The following is a 21,578-nucleotide window of genomic DNA, read 5'->3' as shown; positions in this document are numbered from 1 at the left end:
TGGTTTAAAATGAAAATGAATTTGTGACACCCCTGATGTAGACTGTTTTAAAGTGAACATTTTGGAAAAATATGCATTAAAATAGAAATACCTGGCAAACTTTGTTGTTATGCAAATATAAATGCAGAGTGTGAAATTAAAAGGCCAAATGTACACAGATGCAATGAGTCCACTGTATAGTCTACTATTTTCTTTAGGTTTTGTTGATTTTGATTTTAATATGAAGTGAAATGAGGCAAAAAAATACATAAACAATCATCACAATCAATTTTTGCCAGAATTAAGGGGAAACGCACACATGATTAAAAATACTTAGATTTATTTATTCCCATCCCTCTCAACCCATTATTTATTACTATTTATTCCATTACTATTGTAATGATTATTGATTGTTCCAATGTATTATCATATGATAGCAAAAACGAATTACTTAAAATAAATATATACATGTATATCCTAAAATGTATTCTATTTGAAGCTAGCACCTGGTTTAAATGCGTTTACCATTGAGCTAATATAGGCTTATATATATATATATATATTTATTATTATTATTATTATTATTATTATTATTATTATTATTATTATTATAGGCTAATAATTCAGAAAAAGAAAGGTCGAAAAAAAGGTGGAAAAATCCCTTATTCTGTTGTTTAGCTCCCCGTACAGGAAGTATAGAGATGTGGATTAATATATATATCACATATCTCCTAATTTTCCTACGGACGTAAACGCACCTGAATGAAAGCCAATCAATGACAGCTGCAGCACTTCATTCACTAAAGTTAAGGTAAAAGTTACTTTATATTGTTTCCATATTTGTAAAGAATGATGGCCAGCTTTTACATGACAGATTCTATATTATTTATTTATTCCCAGACCAAAGTTAGACCTAAATTTATACCTTTGCTCCACTTTCATTCCCACGTGGAGATACGTCGTGTTTTCAGTAATTTTCACTGCGTAGCATTAGTAAATATGTGCTGTTTGTCTTTGTCTGCTTGGCAACTTTTTTTTTTTATTTTTTTTTATTGTGAAATCTACTGAATTCCAATGTCATGTCCCCCCCCCCCCCTTTTTTTTTTTTGTTTTTTCTTTTTTTGTTTTAAATTCCTTAACTTAAAGGCATGCAATTTCATTTCTTATATACCATTTTCTTTTTACATTTTGCTGTTAATTTTGAATTTTCTATGCTTCACAGCAGGGCTCACCTTAACCTGAAAAGAACTTCTTAAATACTATATTTTTATGGTTTTACTTTAACTAGTGGGTAGAATATAATAAAGAAAGACTAGCAGTGACTTAAGCAGGTAGGAAATGTTGAGTTTATCTTTATTTATTTATTTTAACTCTTTATTTCTCTTATTTTTTCATTTTTATTATATTTAATGGAACGTTATCATATTCCTATTTTTTTTTTTTTTTACTAGCCACTAACTATCAACTTATAACATCGAAAAACAAGTAACATTTGTACAATGTATATCAATTATGTAATTTTTTTTTTTTTTTTACTAAGATCCACTTTGTTTAAAAAAAAACAAAAAAAAAAACAAACATTTGTCACAATGTTTTTGTGTAAAATAACATTTAAAGATGGGAACTTTAATCCAAAAACTTGTCTGATGCAGCAGTATTTAATTCCATAATAATAATAATAATAATAATAATAATAATAATGAATTGACTATGCATCAGTCATCTGTATTTATCTTTGTGAGTTTGAAGCCTGCCAAATACAGTAAATCAGATGTTAGATGAAGCTCATTGTTGACTATAGTGCTCCTTTTAGAACAGGCCCGATGACATACTTGCATTTTGAATTGGAAACTAATGTTCATCAATTTGTATTATTCCTTCAGTCAAAAAAAAAAAAAACAAATCAAAAGAAAACGGAAATGTTCATTCTTGGCTTTATTTCAGTGATCACTCATATCTTTTGTCAGGTGATGATTAAATATCAAAATATTCTCTTTTTGAGTGTTTCTGCTTTAGATTTTAGGCTTTGCAGGCAGAGCCAGTCACATTGTTCTACTGGTTGGGGCCTTTGGCTGCATCAAACATCTTCTTGCGACCCTCCATGCCTGACATGGCCTCCACGTTCTTCCTCCAGTCGCTCACCTCCACAGTTTTCTCCTGCGTCATAAATAGAATAAACAAAGATTTTTCTTTCCCTTCATGCCCAGAATATCTGGAGATTTGCCAAAAGCTAATAATCCAGAACTTCAGATAAAAACAACATCTTGCGTGTTGTAGGTGTAAAATAATGATAGTATCTACCGACTAGTGGTGGAAGTTAGTTTGTCACCTTTTCTGTGTCCTCTTTCTTGACAGATTTGAGGTTGGCTCTGAGGTCCAGAGAAACCTTGTGTTTGGAGCCCAGCAGGGAGCGTAGGATGGCATCAGCAGAGACCCTCACCCTCCTCAAGTTGGGCCTTTTGAACTTCCCTCGCAGGTCCAGTACCTTGATGATCAGGTCTTTGATCTTTGGGGAAGACGAGAAGGACGATGATGATGGTGATACACAACTTTGACTCATGAGGTGGGTTATGCAATGTTATGCAGTCGAATGTCTTAAAAGGAAAAACAAGTGTTTTGAAATTAGTTGCTTATTGTTTTCCATTGTCTTTTACCTTCCATAAGAATGGCTATTAATTACTGTACGATGGGGATGTTTACATGGAGAGCGGTAAGCGGAAAGGAGAGAATCTGGCTGTGTTTGTGTGCGGAATGGAGGAGCTATTGCTGCTGCTGCTCTGGTTCTTCAGCGCACACAATTTTCCGACTCAAAATCACTGCACGTTGTTTGATTGCGTCACACGCTACTATTCGGCTACTATTGCTTTTAACTCACTAAACCAAAGGCCGAATGTGGCTTTTTTTGCAATATTCAGCCGAATACATTCGGCCACCGAATATTCGGTGCATCCCTAATGTTATTAGGTAGCAGTAGTTTTACAGTAAAGCTGCCAAAAAATGCAAGAAGATGCACATTAAGTGTGCATTAACAGTATTATTTTTAGGGGTGTCCCGATACAACTCATTCACTTCAGAAAGATCCGATGTGATCTAGGAATCATACATATTTTATTACATATTTTGTATAGTGTGAATTAACATGAACACAAAATGTAATTACAACACCCTAAAAAATAACCTTAATAAATCCAATAAAAACTTTAGAAATTTTAGATGCAGGCTGATATAATCAGTCATATCCATAATATCAAGCTGATATAATCGATTATATTAATATTGGATCAGGACGCTCTTAATTATTTATGCATTTTCAGTATGTCTAGAGCCAGATCTATAACTAAAATTTCTCTACTGAAGTGTCTAAATGCAGTTTAATTTGAGGACCTCACATCAATACAACATAACTTGCAAACAAGTAAAATAACTTAAAACTGTGTTTTCTATTAGAAATAAGAGCGTGCTAGTGTTGAAATAGAAATGTTTACCTCTCTTGTGTTGTGCAAGACCTTGGCTTCAATATCATACCGCTCTTCATCAACCACATTGATTTTCTCATGCAGCTCTTTACACAGCGTCTGTATGTTGAGTAAGAAACAAAACATTAAAGAGAAAGCTTTTATGCAGTGTGGATTTTGATTCAATTTTAGACAAAATCTTTTGACTAAAATGCATCTTGGCTTTTGTCAAATTTTATTCATCAGATCTTTTTCAGTTATGGTATAGTTTTTGCCAGCTAAATAACATTAAGATTTCCAAATATGTTACAGATATCATCGACTAAAATATAAAGCATACAAGTTTATGCATTTTTCTTTTAAAGATTCAATTACCATGTATCAACCTGATGGTATTAATGAAGGCATTCTGATTGGATTTTGGCCAATGTGACGAAATTAGTTTTTTATTAGTTAACAAAAACATCAAGATTATTTGATGTAGTTCTTATTCATCACATGTACAGTATTTTTCTATCAGTCATAGTCTCGTTATTGTCAATGCAGTTGACAAAAACAATGATTAAACATTCTAGTCAATACAATTAACACTAGTTCCATGCTTGATGGTTGCAAGCTTATTATCCTCCACCACAAAGTAGAAGGGGGATATAGGTTTGAGCTCCGTTTGAGCTTTTCTTAGAAACGGTTTAAGATTGGATAACCAAATTCGGTGTGTGGCTTCAGGGTATCAATACCTTGATGGAGTTTGAAAATGAGAAGCGCTCAATTAATTTTTTCGGAGTTATTGCCCTTGTCCTGTTTTTTTTTTACTCTGTTCACGGTATCTTCAAAGGGGACAGCTTTTCTTAGAAAGTTTTTAAGATAGAATAACCAAATTTGGTGTGTGGCTCCAGGGTATCAATACCATGATGGAGTTTGAAAATGAGAAGTGCACAATTATTTTTTCTGGAGTTATTGCCCTTATTCCGTTTTTCTTTACTATGTTTGAGGTATCTTCAAAGGGGACAGCTTTTCTTAGAAACTGTTTAAAATAGTTAGTAATTTTATACTCTGATGTATAAGTTTTTGTATACATCTAAGTTTTTAGAGTTAGGACATTTAGGAAAAAGTTGAGTTATGACAACCAATCTGGTGGGGGATGTTGACTGTCTTTTTGTTTAAGTTAATTTTGTACATTTCCAGGACAAGTGAGGGTCCTTTTTTTTGTAACCATAGTCTAATCAGTTACATCAGGTAAAGATGATGTTTTTTTTTGTAGCTGTCAGTAATACCTGGAGCTCTTCCAAGGACATGCTGCTGATTTGAATAGTCGGAGCTTTTTCTTCCAGGTACTTTGCTTTCTGTTCTTCTTTCTCCATCATCTCCTGCTCCAGTTCCTCTTTGGCCCTAGCAACCATCAAGCTCTTAAACATGTGAGAAACAAAATAAGTTTTTGTATTTGGTTACCAGTCCCTTTACTATTGCAATTATGGGAATTATGCAAATGACTTGCCTTCAGCATGAGCTTGCGTGATGCTGAGATTTTAGATTTACTCTAAAAAAAAAAAAAAAAAAAAAAAATCTTTACATGATGCCAAGAGTTCATTTTTAATTGGATTTCTCTTCACTAGATCCTACCTCGAGCCTGTGGAGGTAAAAAAAAAAGACAAAAATCAGAAGTTTCCTTCAGACTTAGTTAATTATAGTTAGATTTTTGTATAACTGTTCTTAAAACTACCATCTGTGTCCGTAAATCATGTTTCTATTCATACATCCCATTTGTCTGTCCCTCATTTGGAAATGGAAAGAGTATTAGAAGAACACACTTACGCTTTCTCAGGCATGTTGGCTATATCTCAAATCCCCCTAGAAGACAAAAATAAAACGGTTTGAATCCAAAGTGCTCGACTGTGGGGACCACTTGAATCTGGAGCCCCAAAGGGTCTTAACTGGTTTCCATTTTAGCTCCCCCTACATTCATTCCACTCTCGTCAAGTGTATTGCGTTACAACCTTGAAATAAATTACATCGTCCATAGATTGTGTAAATGTCCCTGCATTTATTTGATGCTTTTGGATATTAATTTGCTGGTCATTACTTTTAACGCTTTATATGATAACGTATGCGGTAGTGTTTGCACAGCCTGTTGGAAACAATCACTCAGTGACAGACTTCTGCCCAACAGAAAAGTGATGGCAGACAAGATGTAGGCATGCACATACTGTATATATCCCCACCCCCTCAGAAAGCAGCACCTCCACATAGTTCATTTCTTGCCTTCAGTTTTACCGTTTTGTGGTTTGAAGACACAATTATAAACTAGCTGACTTGAAATGTATTTGTATAGCACACGTTTATACACAAGGCAATTCAAAGTGCATTTACATGATGACAAAGTGCAACAGAAGAACAATGAATAGGGTTAAAATTTTAAATTATCCCTCAGTCATACACAATAGAGAAAAAGAGAGCCTTTAACTTTGATTTAAAAATGTTCACATGTGATGCTGACTTCAGCTCTGCTGGCACTTTGCTCCACTTCTTTACAGCATAACAACTAAATGCAGCATCACCATGTTTACTGTGAACTCTGGGCTCCACTATCTGACCTGTGTCCATAGATCTGAGAGACCTGCTGGGTTCATACCTGACTAACATCTCACTGATGTATTCTGGACCAAACCCATTCACACATTTATACACCAGCAGCAGAACTTTAAAGTCTATTCTGAGGCTGGCTGGGAGCCAGTGTAAAGATTTCAAACTGGACTAATGTGTTCTGACCTCTTTGTTCTGGTTCAGACCTGAGCTGCAGCGTTCTGAACCAGCTGTAGATGTTTGATGATCTTTTGGGGGATTCCTGTTAGAAGACCATTACAATAGTCCAGTCTGCTGGAGATAAAAGCATGGACCAGTTTCTCCTGATCTTTCTGTCATTAAACCTTTCACTCTGGAGATGTTCTTTAGGTGGTAGAAGTTGTTTTTGTGATAGATTTGATCTGACTGCTGAATGTCAGATCTGAGTCAATCAGAACACAAAGGTTTTAGACTCATCTTGAGACTCAAGATACTCGCTGATAGCTGTCCTCTTTTCCTTGTTACCAAAGACACTCATCCTTTTCCAAGCGGTCACACATCACCTCTAGACTTAGTCTTTGCAAAGAATGTGGAAAAATGTGTATTTATTTGTCATTTATAAAATGTTTAAAAAAAAAAAAAACGACAATTATGTTTTTTTTACATTTTAGGGGAAACATGATTCAGAAAATGTAATTTAATCTGACCCAATGGTTACCATTAAATGGGAATGTTCCATTTAGTCTTATAGCTTTTTGATTATGTGCAGAAATACAATGGAAGTGAACACAGGTTATAGACAAAAGGCTTTTTATGCTTTTGCTTGCATTTTCTTGTCTGTGATCAGTCAAACTCAAAAACTAATCAATTAATTTTAATGAAATCTTCAGGAAATATCCAAAATGGGATAAGAAACAAGTGATTAGATTTTGGGGATGATCTGGATTATCATTATGAATCTGGATCGGTTTTAAAAATTAAAAATCCTTATTATTGGCAAAAATTCACATTCATAGAAATTCACATCTGGCTTCCTAATTGACGGATCATTATGAAATTTAACTCTGACATGTCGGGTTGGTTCATCTTTCAATCCACCAAGTTTCATCCAGATTGGATCCATTTTTTTATAAAATGGGGTGCCCATACATTTTGACCTAACAAACACTATTGGATAGCTGAGTTGATGCTGCATCAGAAGTGTTTCAATAGATTCTCAATATCTTTGTAACATTTAGGCGACAATGTAATATGGGGTTGCAGAGGTCTGTGGTCTCTGAGTTTTTTCTAGTTAACATCTGTAATGTCACAAATATGACTTGTGAGAATGAATTTCATATTTAAAAATATAAAAAAAAAAACACACTAAGCTTTTTTTACCCACAAACTATATGACCAAAATTTTGGTGTTAAATTGTTAGCAAATTGCATTTCATCTTCTCATTTCACAAAATGGTACATGCTGATTTAAATATTTCCAAATGCATACATTTAACAAGTTTACACTCACAAACACACAAGGGATGGTGTCAGAACCACCAGAACATCTTTCAAATGTCACTCAGAAGAAGAAATACAGAGATAATGGAAAGGTAACAGTAAAGTTGTGACCTTACCTTTGTTCTGCTGTGGACACAGACACAAAGTCAGGGAGAAGATCACAGTATTTATCTCCTGCTTTTTTTTGTCCCTCCTTTTTTTCACAAAGGGACTAAAATAGACCCATGGATGGAAGCACACACACACACACACACACACACACACACACACACACACACACACACACACACACACGCACACCCACAGTGTTGTGCTGGCCCATCACTCCTCATTTGCACTTTGATAATATCAATTTGTCAACTTTTAGGTGTGTCCCGACATAACAATTGACTTTCTCTGTCTAATTTTCTCTTGGTCATCTCAGAGTACCAGGTTAAGTCTGAACTCAAGAGTTTATCTCTCAGCCTTGACTGAAACTAGTGTAAATTAGCCATATTTCTGTTGTTCTTTGTGGCTTCTGTGAGATTCTCCTTAAAGGCTGCTGGCCTCTTGGTCTGAGTAGATAATAGCTGCAGACATTGCTAAGCCATGGTTTTAGGACAGTAATGCAGTTTGTCTGTCAAAGGCATCACAATTAAAGTAGACAAATTACATCAGCATGTGATGCTGCTATTCTTTCAGTTTGTTTGCTTAAGTGCTCATGCTTTGTGTTACTCTAATTGGTCCGTGTGTATTATTGTGTTTCTGTGGACGTGTGTGTGCGTGTGTTCCATTTGCAAACATGGAAAGTAAGTCCCTAAATTGAGCTGAGAGATCATTTGTGTCTAGCCTTGTGTTTACTTTTGAGATTTGCTCTTTGGTTTGTGTTGCAGTGACACAAATTTAGAAGTCATGTAAAATAGTGGGTCACAGTGTGTACAGTAACACATTTAAAGTTGATACAGCAGCTTTCATCTCCTATTATCCCGTAAGTGGGCAGACAGACACGGCTAACCCTCAGACTCACCTGTTGGCAGCATATGGCCAAATATTATTCTCCTACTAGTGCCTATATTTAGTATAACTTCCATTGCATTCACAAAGAAACCCTATAGCTACGGGTATTGAGATTTGTCAGAGGCCTCATTTTTGTCCTTGGGTGACAGTGGACCACAAGGTCTACAATTGAGTATTTATTTTCAATCAATTAAATAAAGTCCTTCTAACTCTTGAGGACTTTAGCCTCCTCTGCTGATGTAGGCAACAATAGCTGTTCTTTCCTTTAGGCTAACATAACCTCATCATGTAGTTTATCTTTGGCGTTTATAGTTTATGTTTCTCAGATACTTGACTCGAGACTCAACTGCCTCTCTTTAAAGATCCTATGTTAAGCTAAATCAATTTTTCTGTGCTTTAAACATCATAAAAGTGCTATTTGTGCTTCATACACATGCCCAAAGTGTTTTTTTTATTGATTCCCTCAATCGTTAGTTAGAGGGTGATTTGCTCCTTTCTTACTGCAGAGCCCAAACACCTCGCTCCAATTTAATGATGGGTTCCCATTTTGATGACAAATTTCACGCGGCACTGAGCTGGAGAAGCCGCGCCTCCAGGAAGCTCTCTGCCGTGATTGGCATGTAAACAGACACGTCCACAAAGGTGAGCATGTCAGCGTCCTTCGTGCAGTGCTATGTATGTATTTTCTACAGTCTATGTATGTACCGGCGAATGCCCCGCCCCCACGTTTCGTGTTTATAAAGCAGCATGAGCTCATCTACGGAGTGGGTGAGGGGAGGGCGGGTCGTCCTCTGGCCCTACGTCACCGTGTGAGGAGGAGGAAGTCAGTGTCCCGTCTATAGACACGCCCACTCATGAATATGCATAAGTAGGCCGGAAATCAGCCTGTTATTGACACCAACACAACTGTTGCCACATCTGCCTCATTTTGGACAATGTTCCTGCCCCTACATTGCTAGTCACAGAGCAGAACATTATGACCATGCTTGTTACCACAACAGCTGTTTGCTTTTAGTGTTTATTAGATGATGATAGTAGGGAATAACGAGTTCAGAAATGCATAAAACCTGATTTTACCAGAGATTCCCTGAAGCAACACCCAAAAAACATTTTTAATAACATGGTGTTGAAAAAACTTGATATGCTGGTTTTAATTTATGCGACAGCTAATGAGCTGAATGTATTAATAATACAATCTGTCAATATGTCAGGTGCTCGAGGGTAATGCTAACATGACAATGGGAAACATTTGCCCTTCTATTTTTTGGTAAACTTGTAAACACTCTTGTTGACATGCAGTTAACTTTTGTATATCTTGCCACACTACAGCGACATTTTTCATCAGCAACTACTAATACAAAATGCACAACCTACACAGCTGAATGTGTCTCTTCATCAACTTTGCAACAGATCCCAATGAAGCACAGAACTATTTGCGGAACAAAATGCTACAAATCAGTTACTGCTATCATTTAGCGTTGACACAGGAAAAATGGCAATTGCTAAAATGTATTTGCAATCGTTGAAATGACAGTGTTGAGTGTGAGCTGCTGGTCTCTGGTGAACTTCACTGGGAATGAGCCAGAGCTCCTGCACCCTGACCAAAGCCGAATCCCTTTGGACCAAAGTTCTTTGCATAGCAGCCTGTGGATGACATTAAAATGTAAATGACATATGCAACCATATCCACTTGGAATGCATTATTTGCAATATTGAAATTATGTTTAAGTTTATTTTTAGTCCGAATTTAGACAAAAATCCCTGCATACAGGAAAATAGCAGGGTTGTTTGGAAAACAAAACAAAAAAGGTTCTGCAAATTCAAATTAACCTCTTAGATAGATGCTCTTAACTAAAAAAGAGACAAGATTCTGTTTACGAGTTTACATATTTTTGTTTTCATTCTGCTTCATCAGCTTTTCCTGATTGAATGTCATTGCAGGCTATTTAACTTCCCAAAATTGTTCCAAACAGACTTAATATGGTTAATGGGGTTAACTATTATCATTCATTTACACAGCAGAAATCTCTCGAAAAAAGGACTTGCAAGATTTGATGTCCAGCTGTTTGCTACTTTTGCTAAAGCTAGATGTTAGACCACCCATTACAGCAAAATATATGGTGGAAATGTGATATTGTCCCAAAACGTGGCATTAAGGGTTTAGTCCATGTCCCAGGTATTTCCATTTCAGAAGGTGAAGTAATTTTGATCTCTCTGGCCACCGGTTTGTGATTTATTATTTATTCTCCCCAAGACGTGCATATAAAGGTATATTCCTCGTCTTACAATTTCTGCTTGACTTAGTTTACAGAAAACCAAAAACCAATAATGCAATTTTTGTTTCATATTTTGTCATATTTTTTTCTAATGACTTTTGCAAACTTCTTCTACAACTGATTAGGTAAAAAAAAGATTTAGAAAAATATAATCCGATGTTCAATAGGTATACATATTACTTCATGTTAAATATTTGAATGATTGAAACAGAAACAAAGAATCTGATATTCTTTTCATTGTCTGACCATCTTAGATCCAGCTGATTTTCACAGACCTTTGCAGTAGATCTCTCCGTCTCTGTCTGCCACGGTGGTAGAATCCAATCCTTTGCCACATTTAGCACAGCGAAAGCAGCCTTTGTGCCAGGACTGAAAACAGTGGAATTTCTTACTCAGGATAGGGAACACACAGTTCTGTTTGATATCACACCAAAAGTTTTTTCCTAAAGCATGATCATTGTTACAAGGATGTGCTTTTGGTATTTGATCAACATTCAAAAGACTCACCTTGTTTTTTTATTCCAAAAGAAAAATATGCAAAGCTTTAATTTTGAGTTAACAACTAAAGTAAAGTGAATTAATTTGTTGTCAAGTTTGAATTTTTTTTTGTAATTGGTTAAGGATGGATTTTTACTTACGTTGCCTGCTCCGATCACCTGCTCTGCTGCGTACACACTTTTTCCACATCGAGGACATGCGTTAGAGCCTCCTGCTTTCTGGGCAAACTTTGAAGGGTTTTGGTTATTTGTTGGACGGTGAGGAGCTTGTCTGAAATGAAGGAAATGCATTGAAATATACTGATTAGTGTTGTACTCAAGACCACACTGTCCAAGACCAAGACTTGTCCAAGACCAGAATGCACTGAGACCAAAACAAGACCAAGACTTTTGGTAGTTGTCGCGGCTTGTCTTGGTCTTGACAAGACCAAGAACAAAATAAAAATAAATTTGACAAAACATGACAAGGTTGGTCAGTTAAAGAACATTCTCTTTCATTTTAGATTATTATTATTATTATTATTTTTTTAAAGGTGCAGTCTGTAACTCTTATAAAAGTGACTTTGTGTCATATTTGCTAAAGCTGTCACTATGTAAGGACAGCTTTACATGAAACTAGTAGTTTGTGTAAAATAAACAGGCTCATTGAGTCCCCCCTGCTGCTCCTGCAGCCTTTGGAAGATTGCCAGAATGCACCGCGACCGAGCAAAAACAACCAATCAGAGCCAGAATTTGTTTGATGGACTGTCTGATAGCTGTTGCTCACAGTCCCCGCCCCTTTCCAGTGGCTGGAGCGCTGTCTTTTTTACAGTGTGCGATCTACAGTGTGTGGTCTGGAGGAGTAGAAGATGGAATTGGTGACTTTTCTGCTTGAAAGGTAATCACTGCTGCTTGATTTACATTATATTTGATTTGTAAGTGTTACACGAGAACTCTGTAGTGCATGTGTTTGTTCGTGTGCGCGCTGCTCTCACCACAGCCACCGTGTGTGCTGCTGTGAGTGACATTGTGTTGTTACACTGCTGCTGATAGATTGGTGTGTGCACATTGAGTGAAAGAAGCGCTGCAGTAATATGCTTTTAACAGAGCATGTTGTAGTACTGTGATGTTGCTGTCAGGCTAAAGTTAGCTTGTTAGCACCTCTGGGGGTGGGACTTTGGAAAGTTTGGAGGCAGGGCAAGAGAGTAGCAGGGAGGGAGCTAGGGAGAGGGTTCTGAAAGTTGTGGACTGCACACAAGTGTACTAAAATTGAAAATCAAAAGTGTGTAAAGACTAAGTGTTTTTTTTATTTAACACATAATGCACACTTTTACTACAGTGGTCAAGCTTTTCTTTCCTTCTTTTAATATCCCATCCTAAAGTCTTGATTAGTGAAATGAACAAGTAGGCTGATGTCTTGCTCACACTTCAGGTTTGATTCCAAGTCCTGCTCCTGTGTCCATGCTCAGCGTTCCAGCTCCACCTCCAAAGCCATAGCCTTTTGGCCCATACTTCTTGCCATAGCACGATTTGCAGTAGATCTCGTCATCGTGTACAGCCACTGTGGTGCTGTCCAAGTTCTTTTTACAAACCACTTTACGACAAAAATAGAGGAATAAAAACAAACCTCAGGTCAGTTTTTTTCTGTTCTTAATCAACCACAGGAAGCAAAGCCAGTCCAAACAAACAGTGGTGCACATTACACCCTATTCTGATATGAAATTAATGAGAAAATAGTGCGACACTCAGGAAAAGGCAACATCTCGACTGGTTTGTTCTTAGCTGACTCACACACACACAAATTCTGTGCTTCTGGATAGGGGGGTTGTTTTCTTTCCTCAGCCAAATAAGGACGACTAAGCTTCTGTCACTTTTCCAACCAAATAAGGAGTGAGATGTCTGAGTGAAAACCAGTAGATGCTCACTCCACTTCCCCACCCTGACGCCAAATGCTCCACATTCCTCTTTGACACGTCTTATGCTTTCAAGGAGTCCATGTACAAGTAAAGCTGATTATGTGAAGATTTTAATAACTCACTGCAGAGGAAACAGGATTTATGCCAGCTTTTGCCCTCGCACTGCACTTCCTCAGCAAAGTAGACAGTTTTCTGGCAGCAGCCGCATTTGTTTCCTCCTCCAAAAGGCATTCTGCAAATAAAGAGGAACTGCTTTGTGTACATTTTTTCATACACTGTTTATAACCTCCAGATCCAAGAGAGAAATACTCTCCTTCACTTGAGCTACGGCAATACCTCTAAAGGGAGAAATGTGAGTCTGTTCTAATACAAAGGCCTTTCCTTCCTCAAGTAAAGGAAGGAAATACATCCTTCACTTTAGGAAGAAGGGTATCAGGGATTTTTAAATTAGATTTGATTGTTAAACAAGTTAATCTGCAAAAAAAGTATCAGCTAAACCACTGGTTCTCAAGTACCCCCTTTGTCCGACTAGAACATTTTACTATGAAAAAAAAACAATGGAGCATAAAGATGGGATGAATGAGTGATAAGAAACTTTTTAAAGAATCCCATTTTGTAAAAAAAGTTTTTAGTTTTTATAATTTCCAGTCACTCCCGCCTGTTATGGAACCAAAACAGACTTTTGTATTTTTGGTTCATGTTCTAATTATGATAATTTCCATCATCATTAGTGTCATGATTTTAATTTCAAACTAAAAGTAAACATAATAAAACCCCGTATTTTTTGTTGCTTTCATTTGTTTTCTACTGTCTGTCAAGCACCCCATGTAGTGCCATCGCGAACCCCTAGGGATACACTTACCCCTTTTGAGAAACACTGATCTAAATTATATATCAGCTAATAGATCTGTTTCTTTCGTGATCATTAAACTTTTAAAGTGGAGTTAAATAAGATGCATTTTATTACCAATTAATCAGATTATAACTCAGAACTGAGTCAGACTTAAAATGTCTACAGGGAACATTTTATTTAAGCCTTATTGCCTTGGAATATTTCACCAGAGTTGCCATTATCTGAATTACTAAGCACGTATCACTAAGCAGTTTGTTTTTTGTGACAGGTTAGCACGTTGTGTTCTTGGTCCCTAATCCTGTTTTGGTTTTGCAGAAGGCCCAATATTTTCCAAGCATAGTTTGATTAAAAAGAGCTAAACAAGCCATAAGAAGGAGCATGGTTTGAATAATGAATGAGCCACTTATTGCATCAATTGTTTTTTTTTTTTTTTTTATCATTGCAAACCAAAGCTGCCAGAAATATTTTCTAGATCATTTGGATATAGCTAACTACACAACCAAATGTTGTTTGTGTAGCTGTAGCAACTAAAGATCTTTTAGTTTATTGAGAAGTAAAGAAATCTGAAGTGATTTCACTTCAGATTCCTCTGTTTCATCACTCATTTATTTTAATTCTCTGTCCATTCATCAGTGTATTGTACATTTAGGTTTAACGGGAGCCATATTACGTAATATAATTAAAGATAACCATCACGTCATTGGACACACATCTAAAATTCTCTCCTTCAAACAGGAAATTCATTTGTTTAAAATTCCACAGATGTGTAATCTTCCTTTACTGACCCTGTCCTCAGACGACTCTACAGGCTTTGATCCAGAGATGTAACATTTTTATATAATCATCCATTTTACAATATTCTGTATCATGAACATAGGTTTGAATAATCCAATCTGTTCCAGTAAGAGTTAATCTATGTTTACTATCTGGTGCTCAGGAAAAGTAGGACAATCCCAGGATATTTAGTTAACCTTGTGTTCCCACTTATGACTTTAAGTCTTTTAATCAAGTGTTTTTTTCTCCTATGTATAGGTTCATACTTTATGATTTGCCAATTTTATATCTATTTTTCAGAAAATAAATTCTTAAATCTTTACATGATTTTTCATTCTCACTTACCTAGAAATAAAGTGAAGCGCTGTCTGATGAAACCAAGAGACGACTGAGTTGAAAGAAGTTTCTTGTTGGAAAACAAGCTGACAGAGCCTGAGGGAGGAGTCGGTAGCAAGAGGGAGAGGTAGGAGGGAAGAAGGGCGACCGATGGCTGAACCACTTCTTGATCCTGGAAAATAAACCTATAGATTACCTACTGCATGTTTGTGTATTTTTAGGTTACATCAGTAATTACAATTAAAATCTTCAAATCAGAAAAATGTCTCAAAATGAGTTGGACTTACAGTTAAGAGATTAAATGTAACAAAAAAAAATACTACACATTATACACAAATAAGCAATATAAAAGCAATAATGATCTAAAGGCAGTGATAAAAAAAGAGTAAACACAAATTCCTATATATTAGTAAATATACAACCGTTGGAAATTAGCAATAACTATAAACTAACACGTTGAATTCACTGTAATGGAGTTTTTTAATATTTATTCCCAATATGTGAAGTGCAGTTTTTGCTTTTGTATCAATCCATATTTCCCCACTGTGGGATGAATATAGGATTATCTTATCTAAGGGGTGTCCCAATCCAATATTGATCCAATATTAGCCTGAAAACGAATTTCAGATATCTGATTCAAATTTCTGGATTCTCAGATTTTTTTTTTTTTCCCCAGTTCATTTTTATTTTATTTTATTCAGTTGTAGAATACTGTAGATATTATGTTGAAGGTTAAAATGTATGTAACCAATTGGTTAATAATGAATGGGTCAGTTTTTCTCATTCCTATTGTTGCTAACTATTGTTCTCTGTTTGAGTGGCATCACTTGATCAAGTCTTTTCTAACATTTCACGCTGCAAAATAAGTAATTATTATTTTTTTTATGAAAGAAAAGAAAAAGTATGTATGATTCATGCTGATATCTGATCAATATCGGTATCAGCCGATATGCAAGGCTGCAATATTGGTATCATATCAGAAATGAAAAAGTTGTATCGGGACATCCCTATCTCATCTTATCTTTTATGTTATTTTATAAAATTCTATACTATTCTATGGAAGGCCTCAGATTCAGGAGAGAAAGGTTCTGCTGGTGAACGGTTTTGTGTAAAGTTTAATTTTCAGATTTAAAGGGGTTTCTTTTTTGAGGGTCAGTATTATTTTTAATGAATAAATGATGACACCATTCTTATTTTGATGATTTTATATTGTGCTGTACTGTGTGTTTGTTATTGTATGATAAAGACGCCTTTAACTGCAGATGCCTATAAACTGGTTTGCAAGGTAAAAGGGAATGATTGTTGACATTTATCTGCTGATCTTTCACACTGTGACATTCAAGAACAGCAGAATCTGCTCAAAATGTCATACAAGTCACCTTGTATGACCTTCTGTTTAAAGCAACCTAATCCTAATAATTATAATTATAATCCATCTTAATAAAGTACACACAGTTATTTACTTATTGTTTTCTGTGTAAATGTGTGCTTGCTATATCAATCAGGTGTATCTAATAAAGAGAGAGATTGGAGAAGGAGAGATGAGCTCAGAAATAAGAGGTGCAGCTGATTGTGCTTCTTGGTCTTCTCCACAAGCCCCGCAGCCTCTTCACATTTATCGGAATGGACAATGATGAATTCAGGAAGCCTATTTTTAGCCTTCGATTGGTCAAAGCTAGCCTTCTGTTTTTGCTCCACATGCAAACTATCGCTGCCGTTAGTGGTGGAATAGCTGCACATGTGATCAAGTTAAAGGCAGAAAGGAAGAGAGGCTCAGTGGATTAGAAGAAGTGCTTGTGAGGAGGGATGCGATGAGAGGCAAGGATGGAGCTGTGGTCCATACATCAGTGTGTGCGGACATGGTGGACGGTTGCCTATAGAAGATATATGGAGGAATGCAACACAAGATGTTTTCTTTCTTAAATTTGACCTGAATTGAGGTCTGGTTTACCGTTGTTTGTTACTGGGGGAAATTTTCAACTAAGGCTTTGCCAAAAAAATCAGGTGAGCAGAAAAGTTTAAAGATTTAGTTTTTGTTGCACAGTGGTGCTGTCAGTAAATCCACAACTTTTATCTTAAACAATGTTTCTGGATACTATCAACTAGGGGTGTTGGAAAAAATTGATTCGGCGATATATCGCGATATTACGCTGTGTGATTTTCTTATCGATTAAAAATGCATCCATATCGATTTTTTATTATTATTATTTTTTTTTATATTTACCTTTATTTAACCAGGAAAGTCTTTTCCACTGCAGGAGACATTGTAGCAGCACAAAGAAATGCTGAAACCTGGGCATGTTGACCAGCTTGTGTTTTTTCAATAAAATCTAAAAAGAAAGTACAAAATTTCTGCATTTATTTGTTGTTCAAGGCAGTTAAGTGGCACTAAAGTCAAAGTTGGTTTAAAAGCCACAGGCAGATTGTATATATATATATATATATATATATATTTTTTATTTTAAATTGTTGGCACATGTTAAAGCCAATGTTTTGAGTGTAAAATATGCCAATAAAATATATTTCATACATAATGTTCCTAAGTCATATATAAGAAAAAATTGCAATAATCATCCTATACTTTAATATTGGGGTATACTGTATTGTATAGTGACCTATGTATCGGGATATGAATCGTATCGCCAGATGCCAGGCAATACACACCCCTATTATCAACATTGAACGAAACGACTTGACAAAAAAAAAAAAAATTATTTAGTTATTAAAGTCTTAATTATTTTCTTTGAAGTTAAGTTTATAAAAAAGTTTAATGTGTAAAATAAAGTTTTGAATACATCAAGGTGCTGGTTTTTAGGAGAAATTGTGGTTTTTTCGAGCTTATGTATGTAGATATTTTATTTATTTTTTATTTTTTAAAGATATACACGTTTCCTTTTACAGTCTCAACTTGTGTATTAAAGTCGGTAAATCGACTTTAACAGTGATCATCAGGATTTACGCATAGTGATTAAAAAAATGTACAGGGTCAAAAACCTTTTTTTTTTTTTTTTTTTAATATTTCATAGATCTTGATTTAAAAATAATTAGCTAACAAAGCAGCACGTCACTGCACTTTTACTTTTCTTACTGATTTGTTTACAGGATGTATTATTTTGGCTTTCAGCCATTGACACTTGACGTTTTATACATAAAGCTGACGTTACGCGATCATTATTATGACATGACACTTGTCATTAGCATGAATAATGTGTCATGAAGGCTGTCATTAACTGTCGTTCCTTACCTTAACCTCTAATCCCACTAGATCCCTCCACCTAACCCAAAAAATGTCGACATAGCTCTAAAGGTGTCATAATTTAGCAAACACCTCATTCATGATCATGACAGCATAGTGTTTTGAGACTTTATATTGTTAATTTAGTGTTTTTTAATGACTTGGAAGTACTCTACTAATTAAACTACATTCTTCCACTCACTGTTAAGTGTCTGAAATGAGCTTTATATGCAGATTGCACTAATGTTGCTTGTTCAATGGCTACTCAAGAGGAGCTCAAAGTAGAGGAACTTCTGTTTGGTATCGAGACAAACCACTTTAGTCTATTTGAGCATCAGGTTTGAATAGTCATGGATGTACTCACTTGGTTCCATGCACTGATAAATGTGATGAGAAGCCGGTTTCGGAGCTGGACCTGCAGGAGAGATGGGGAACAGGGATGTCTGGGAATCTGGCACACAACCCAATGTGGATTGCTTTCAGTCAAGCTGTGACCAAATTAGCGATTACTATTTGTGTCATCTAATTTGATTAGCTACAGGGCATAAAACCCAGCTGGTTAATTTCACGTAGATGCAATTCCAGGCTAGAATCAAGATGGTAACGTCCAGACTAAAAGCCCCTATAGCCCTCATTTAAAGAACAGCTGTTTTGATGTTTTACTGAATTCAATGTTCTTGGTTGACTGTGTGCTCTGCTGCTAACTCTGGGCTTGTATACACTGTGGATCAAATGAGAAACATAGTCCTGCAGTTCCATAAGTTGGTCAGTAGAGGTCAGATATGGGTAAAGTTCATGTTGGAGTAGTGCTGAGACACACCCTGGTATCTCCTCAGTCTGTTGGAGTGTTGCTGTGCTCCAGCTCCTGCTGATGTAAAAGGTTTGAATACTGAACCGTTTAATGCATGAGCGTTAAGACTGGGTGGAATGTGCACGATTATCAAGCTGTGAGTGTGGGGTGAACAATGATAAAGATGCTGTTAGTAGCAGCTTATGAATCCTTTAAATGCAGTATTGTGGCAAATATTGTCAGTCTTGTGTAGGAAAACTGATGTTGTTGATTCCACCGTGTGTGTGTGTGTGTGTGTGTGTGTGTGTGTGTGTGTGTGTGTGTGTGTGTGTGTGTGGATTAATTATTATTTTTTGAGTGCTTCCTTATCTTTATCTATTGTTGGTGACTAACACAGATGATGCCCACAGTGATTATCATTTCTAAACAGCCTCAGTCTAATCTTTCCTTGTTCACTTTAGTCAACATGAAAAGCAATTTCCTTTCAAATGAGCAAGGCAGTTATTGCTCACATCTCAACAATCATCTCACTCCTAAAACAAGGCAGGAATACAGTGTTTGATACCTGTGACAAATTATTTTTGTGTTTTCTTAATTTGTAAGTTGTATGCGTGTGTGAAAAATTCTTGTGGCATTAAATATATTTGTTGCCTGTACATTTCTTAAAGCTCATGCAAGGTTGTGTTTTTTATTCTCGGAATATACTTGTATTTAAGATGTCACCAAAAATAGGGTTTTTAAGCTATTTGTACCCCAGGCTTATTATGATGTGATTTCACTGGCGACCAAATGTTGGATTAAACCTCTGTAGCACCAGGACTGTAACAAGGATAAATGATGGTGCAAACTTATCTTGCTTACATGTTAGCGCTTTATTCTTTATGGTGAAACAATGTTAGTGTTGTTGTCTCTTAACTAGATCACAGTGGAGTGTGCAGGAGCATGTGGAGGGTTTCTTTAGACATTAACTTCCTCCCACAGACCAAAAAAAATAAGAAGTTAGGTTTATTTTGTTTATTGTATTGCCCAGTAAGCATGTGTTTGATCAGCTGTTTCTATGTGTGCTGGGTGACCTCTGAATTGTGAACTGAACAAGTAAAAAATATCACTTTGTCTTTCTGCATTCATGAAGTTGTAGATTGTATTACTGTCTGCAAGTCTTTTAAAAAAAAAAAATCTTGCAAAACTTTAATAATAAGTTGTACTTAGAAATAAACCTGTTGAAATATTATGTTTTTAAAATTGCTCCCTGTTTCCAGGTTAATTCCAATAAATAATTTCCATTAAAAAAATATAGTTTTTTAATATTCCCAAAATTCCAGAACTTAAGTTCTCATGGAAATTTAGTACCGAAAATGTTCCATATCTTTGCAATCCAGCCCCAAGTACAAATACATTCTAAATCTAAATATATTCATTTACCTAATTATATGCAGGGTCCCCACAGTCATGACATTTCTGGAAAAGTTATAGAATTTGAAAAACCGATTTTCCAGGCTTGAAATGTCATGGAATAATTTAGCAGTTTTGGAAATTTAAATTTCTTTTAAATTTAATCTTTTATTTTAATGTTTAAAATACAACCTTCTAAGGGACATTAAGCAAGTCCCTTAACCCAACTCCTTGTGTTGTACATTGCTTTGCATAATTGAAATTGTAATCTTATAATTAAACATGGTAGCACTTAGTTAGTCGTTGTTTAATGTTACATTCAATATCTGATGCATTGTTATTTACAAGTATTGCAAAATGGGTGACAGAGGCAATTGCACCTGTGTACGATGCTATGATAGATAAGTGATGGACTTGCATTCCCCTGTGCCACATTTTTGCTACTAACTGTGGCACACTCGCAGACCTCTTTTATACTAGAACACTGGAAAGGCTCACTCATTTTTAATGGTCTAATGGTTTTGAATTGATCTTTGTGGTTCAAAACTAAGTCATGGAAATGTAGTAATATAATATTTTGGAAAAGTTATAGAAAGGATTTGAAAAATGATTGTGAAAAGAGTGTTGGTGCTATGTATGCCACACGTTTGATTTCATCCCAGCGTATAAGCCCTACTTTAAATATTTAGAGAAAATGTAAAGTGTATTGATTAAATTCTTGCATATTGCATATCGCTGATGTTTGTGCAAAGGGAGTCCATGCCTTGTGGGCAACAAACTACAAACATGCAGTGACAATTCAAATTAGTTCAGTTCACTGGCTCTGGCTGTGACTGGGGACACAGCTTGGCTAGAGGGATGCGAACACAAGCTGCTGTGACAGAGAACAAGCATGAGCTTGCAGAAAAGAAGATGCTTATCTGAGCGTTTCACCAACAATGGTCCCAATTATTACATTTGTATTCTGTTTTTGTTAGAAGAGAGTCAGATTGGAGGAAATCCATTGCCATTTGTAAGTCAGAGAGAGAGGGAGAGCCCTGC

The 21,578-nt window shown here is 35.9% G+C and overlaps 2 protein-coding genes across 2 annotated transcripts; both read right to left on the bottom strand.

Moving 5' to 3' along the window:
• Positions 1–1,899: 1,899 nt before the first annotated feature.
• On the bottom strand, positions 1,900–7,627 carry LOC114463547 (troponin I, slow skeletal muscle-like). The gene is made up of 8 exons (XM_028447183.1): positions 7,610–7,627; positions 5,247–5,282; positions 5,055–5,061; positions 4,930–4,971; positions 4,709–4,840; positions 3,465–3,554; positions 2,309–2,485; positions 1,900–2,136 (listed from the first exon to the last, which is right to left on the bottom strand). The coding sequence occupies exons 2-8, from the start codon at positions 5,258–5,260 to the stop codon at positions 2,032–2,034; spliced, it is 567 nt and encodes a 188-aa protein (XP_028302984.1). The 5' UTR covers positions 5,261–5,282; positions 7,610–7,627; the 3' UTR covers positions 1,900–2,031.
• Positions 7,628–9,580: 1,953 nt separating this feature from the next.
• Positions 9,581–15,186, bottom strand: csrp1b (cysteine and glycine-rich protein 1b). Its single transcript, XM_028447182.1, has 6 exons — positions 15,130–15,186; positions 13,280–13,389; positions 12,667–12,835; positions 11,404–11,533; positions 11,041–11,134; positions 9,581–10,133 (listed from the first exon to the last, which is right to left on the bottom strand). Exons 2-6 carry the CDS (start codon positions 13,386–13,388, stop codon positions 10,057–10,059), a joined length of 579 nt encoding a protein of 192 aa, XP_028302983.1. The 5' UTR covers position 13,389; positions 15,130–15,186; the 3' UTR covers positions 9,581–10,056.
• Positions 15,187–21,578: the final 6,392 nt, after the last annotated feature.

The sequence above is a fragment of the Gouania willdenowi genome, chromosome 5 (genome assembly GCF_900634775.1).
Source record: "Gouania willdenowi chromosome 5, fGouWil2.1, whole genome shotgun sequence".
In the NCBI taxonomy this organism is placed as follows: Eukaryota; Metazoa; Chordata; class Actinopteri; order Blenniiformes; family Gobiesocidae; genus Gouania; species Gouania willdenowi.
This window is presented reverse-complemented; position numbering and strand designations above follow the sequence as displayed.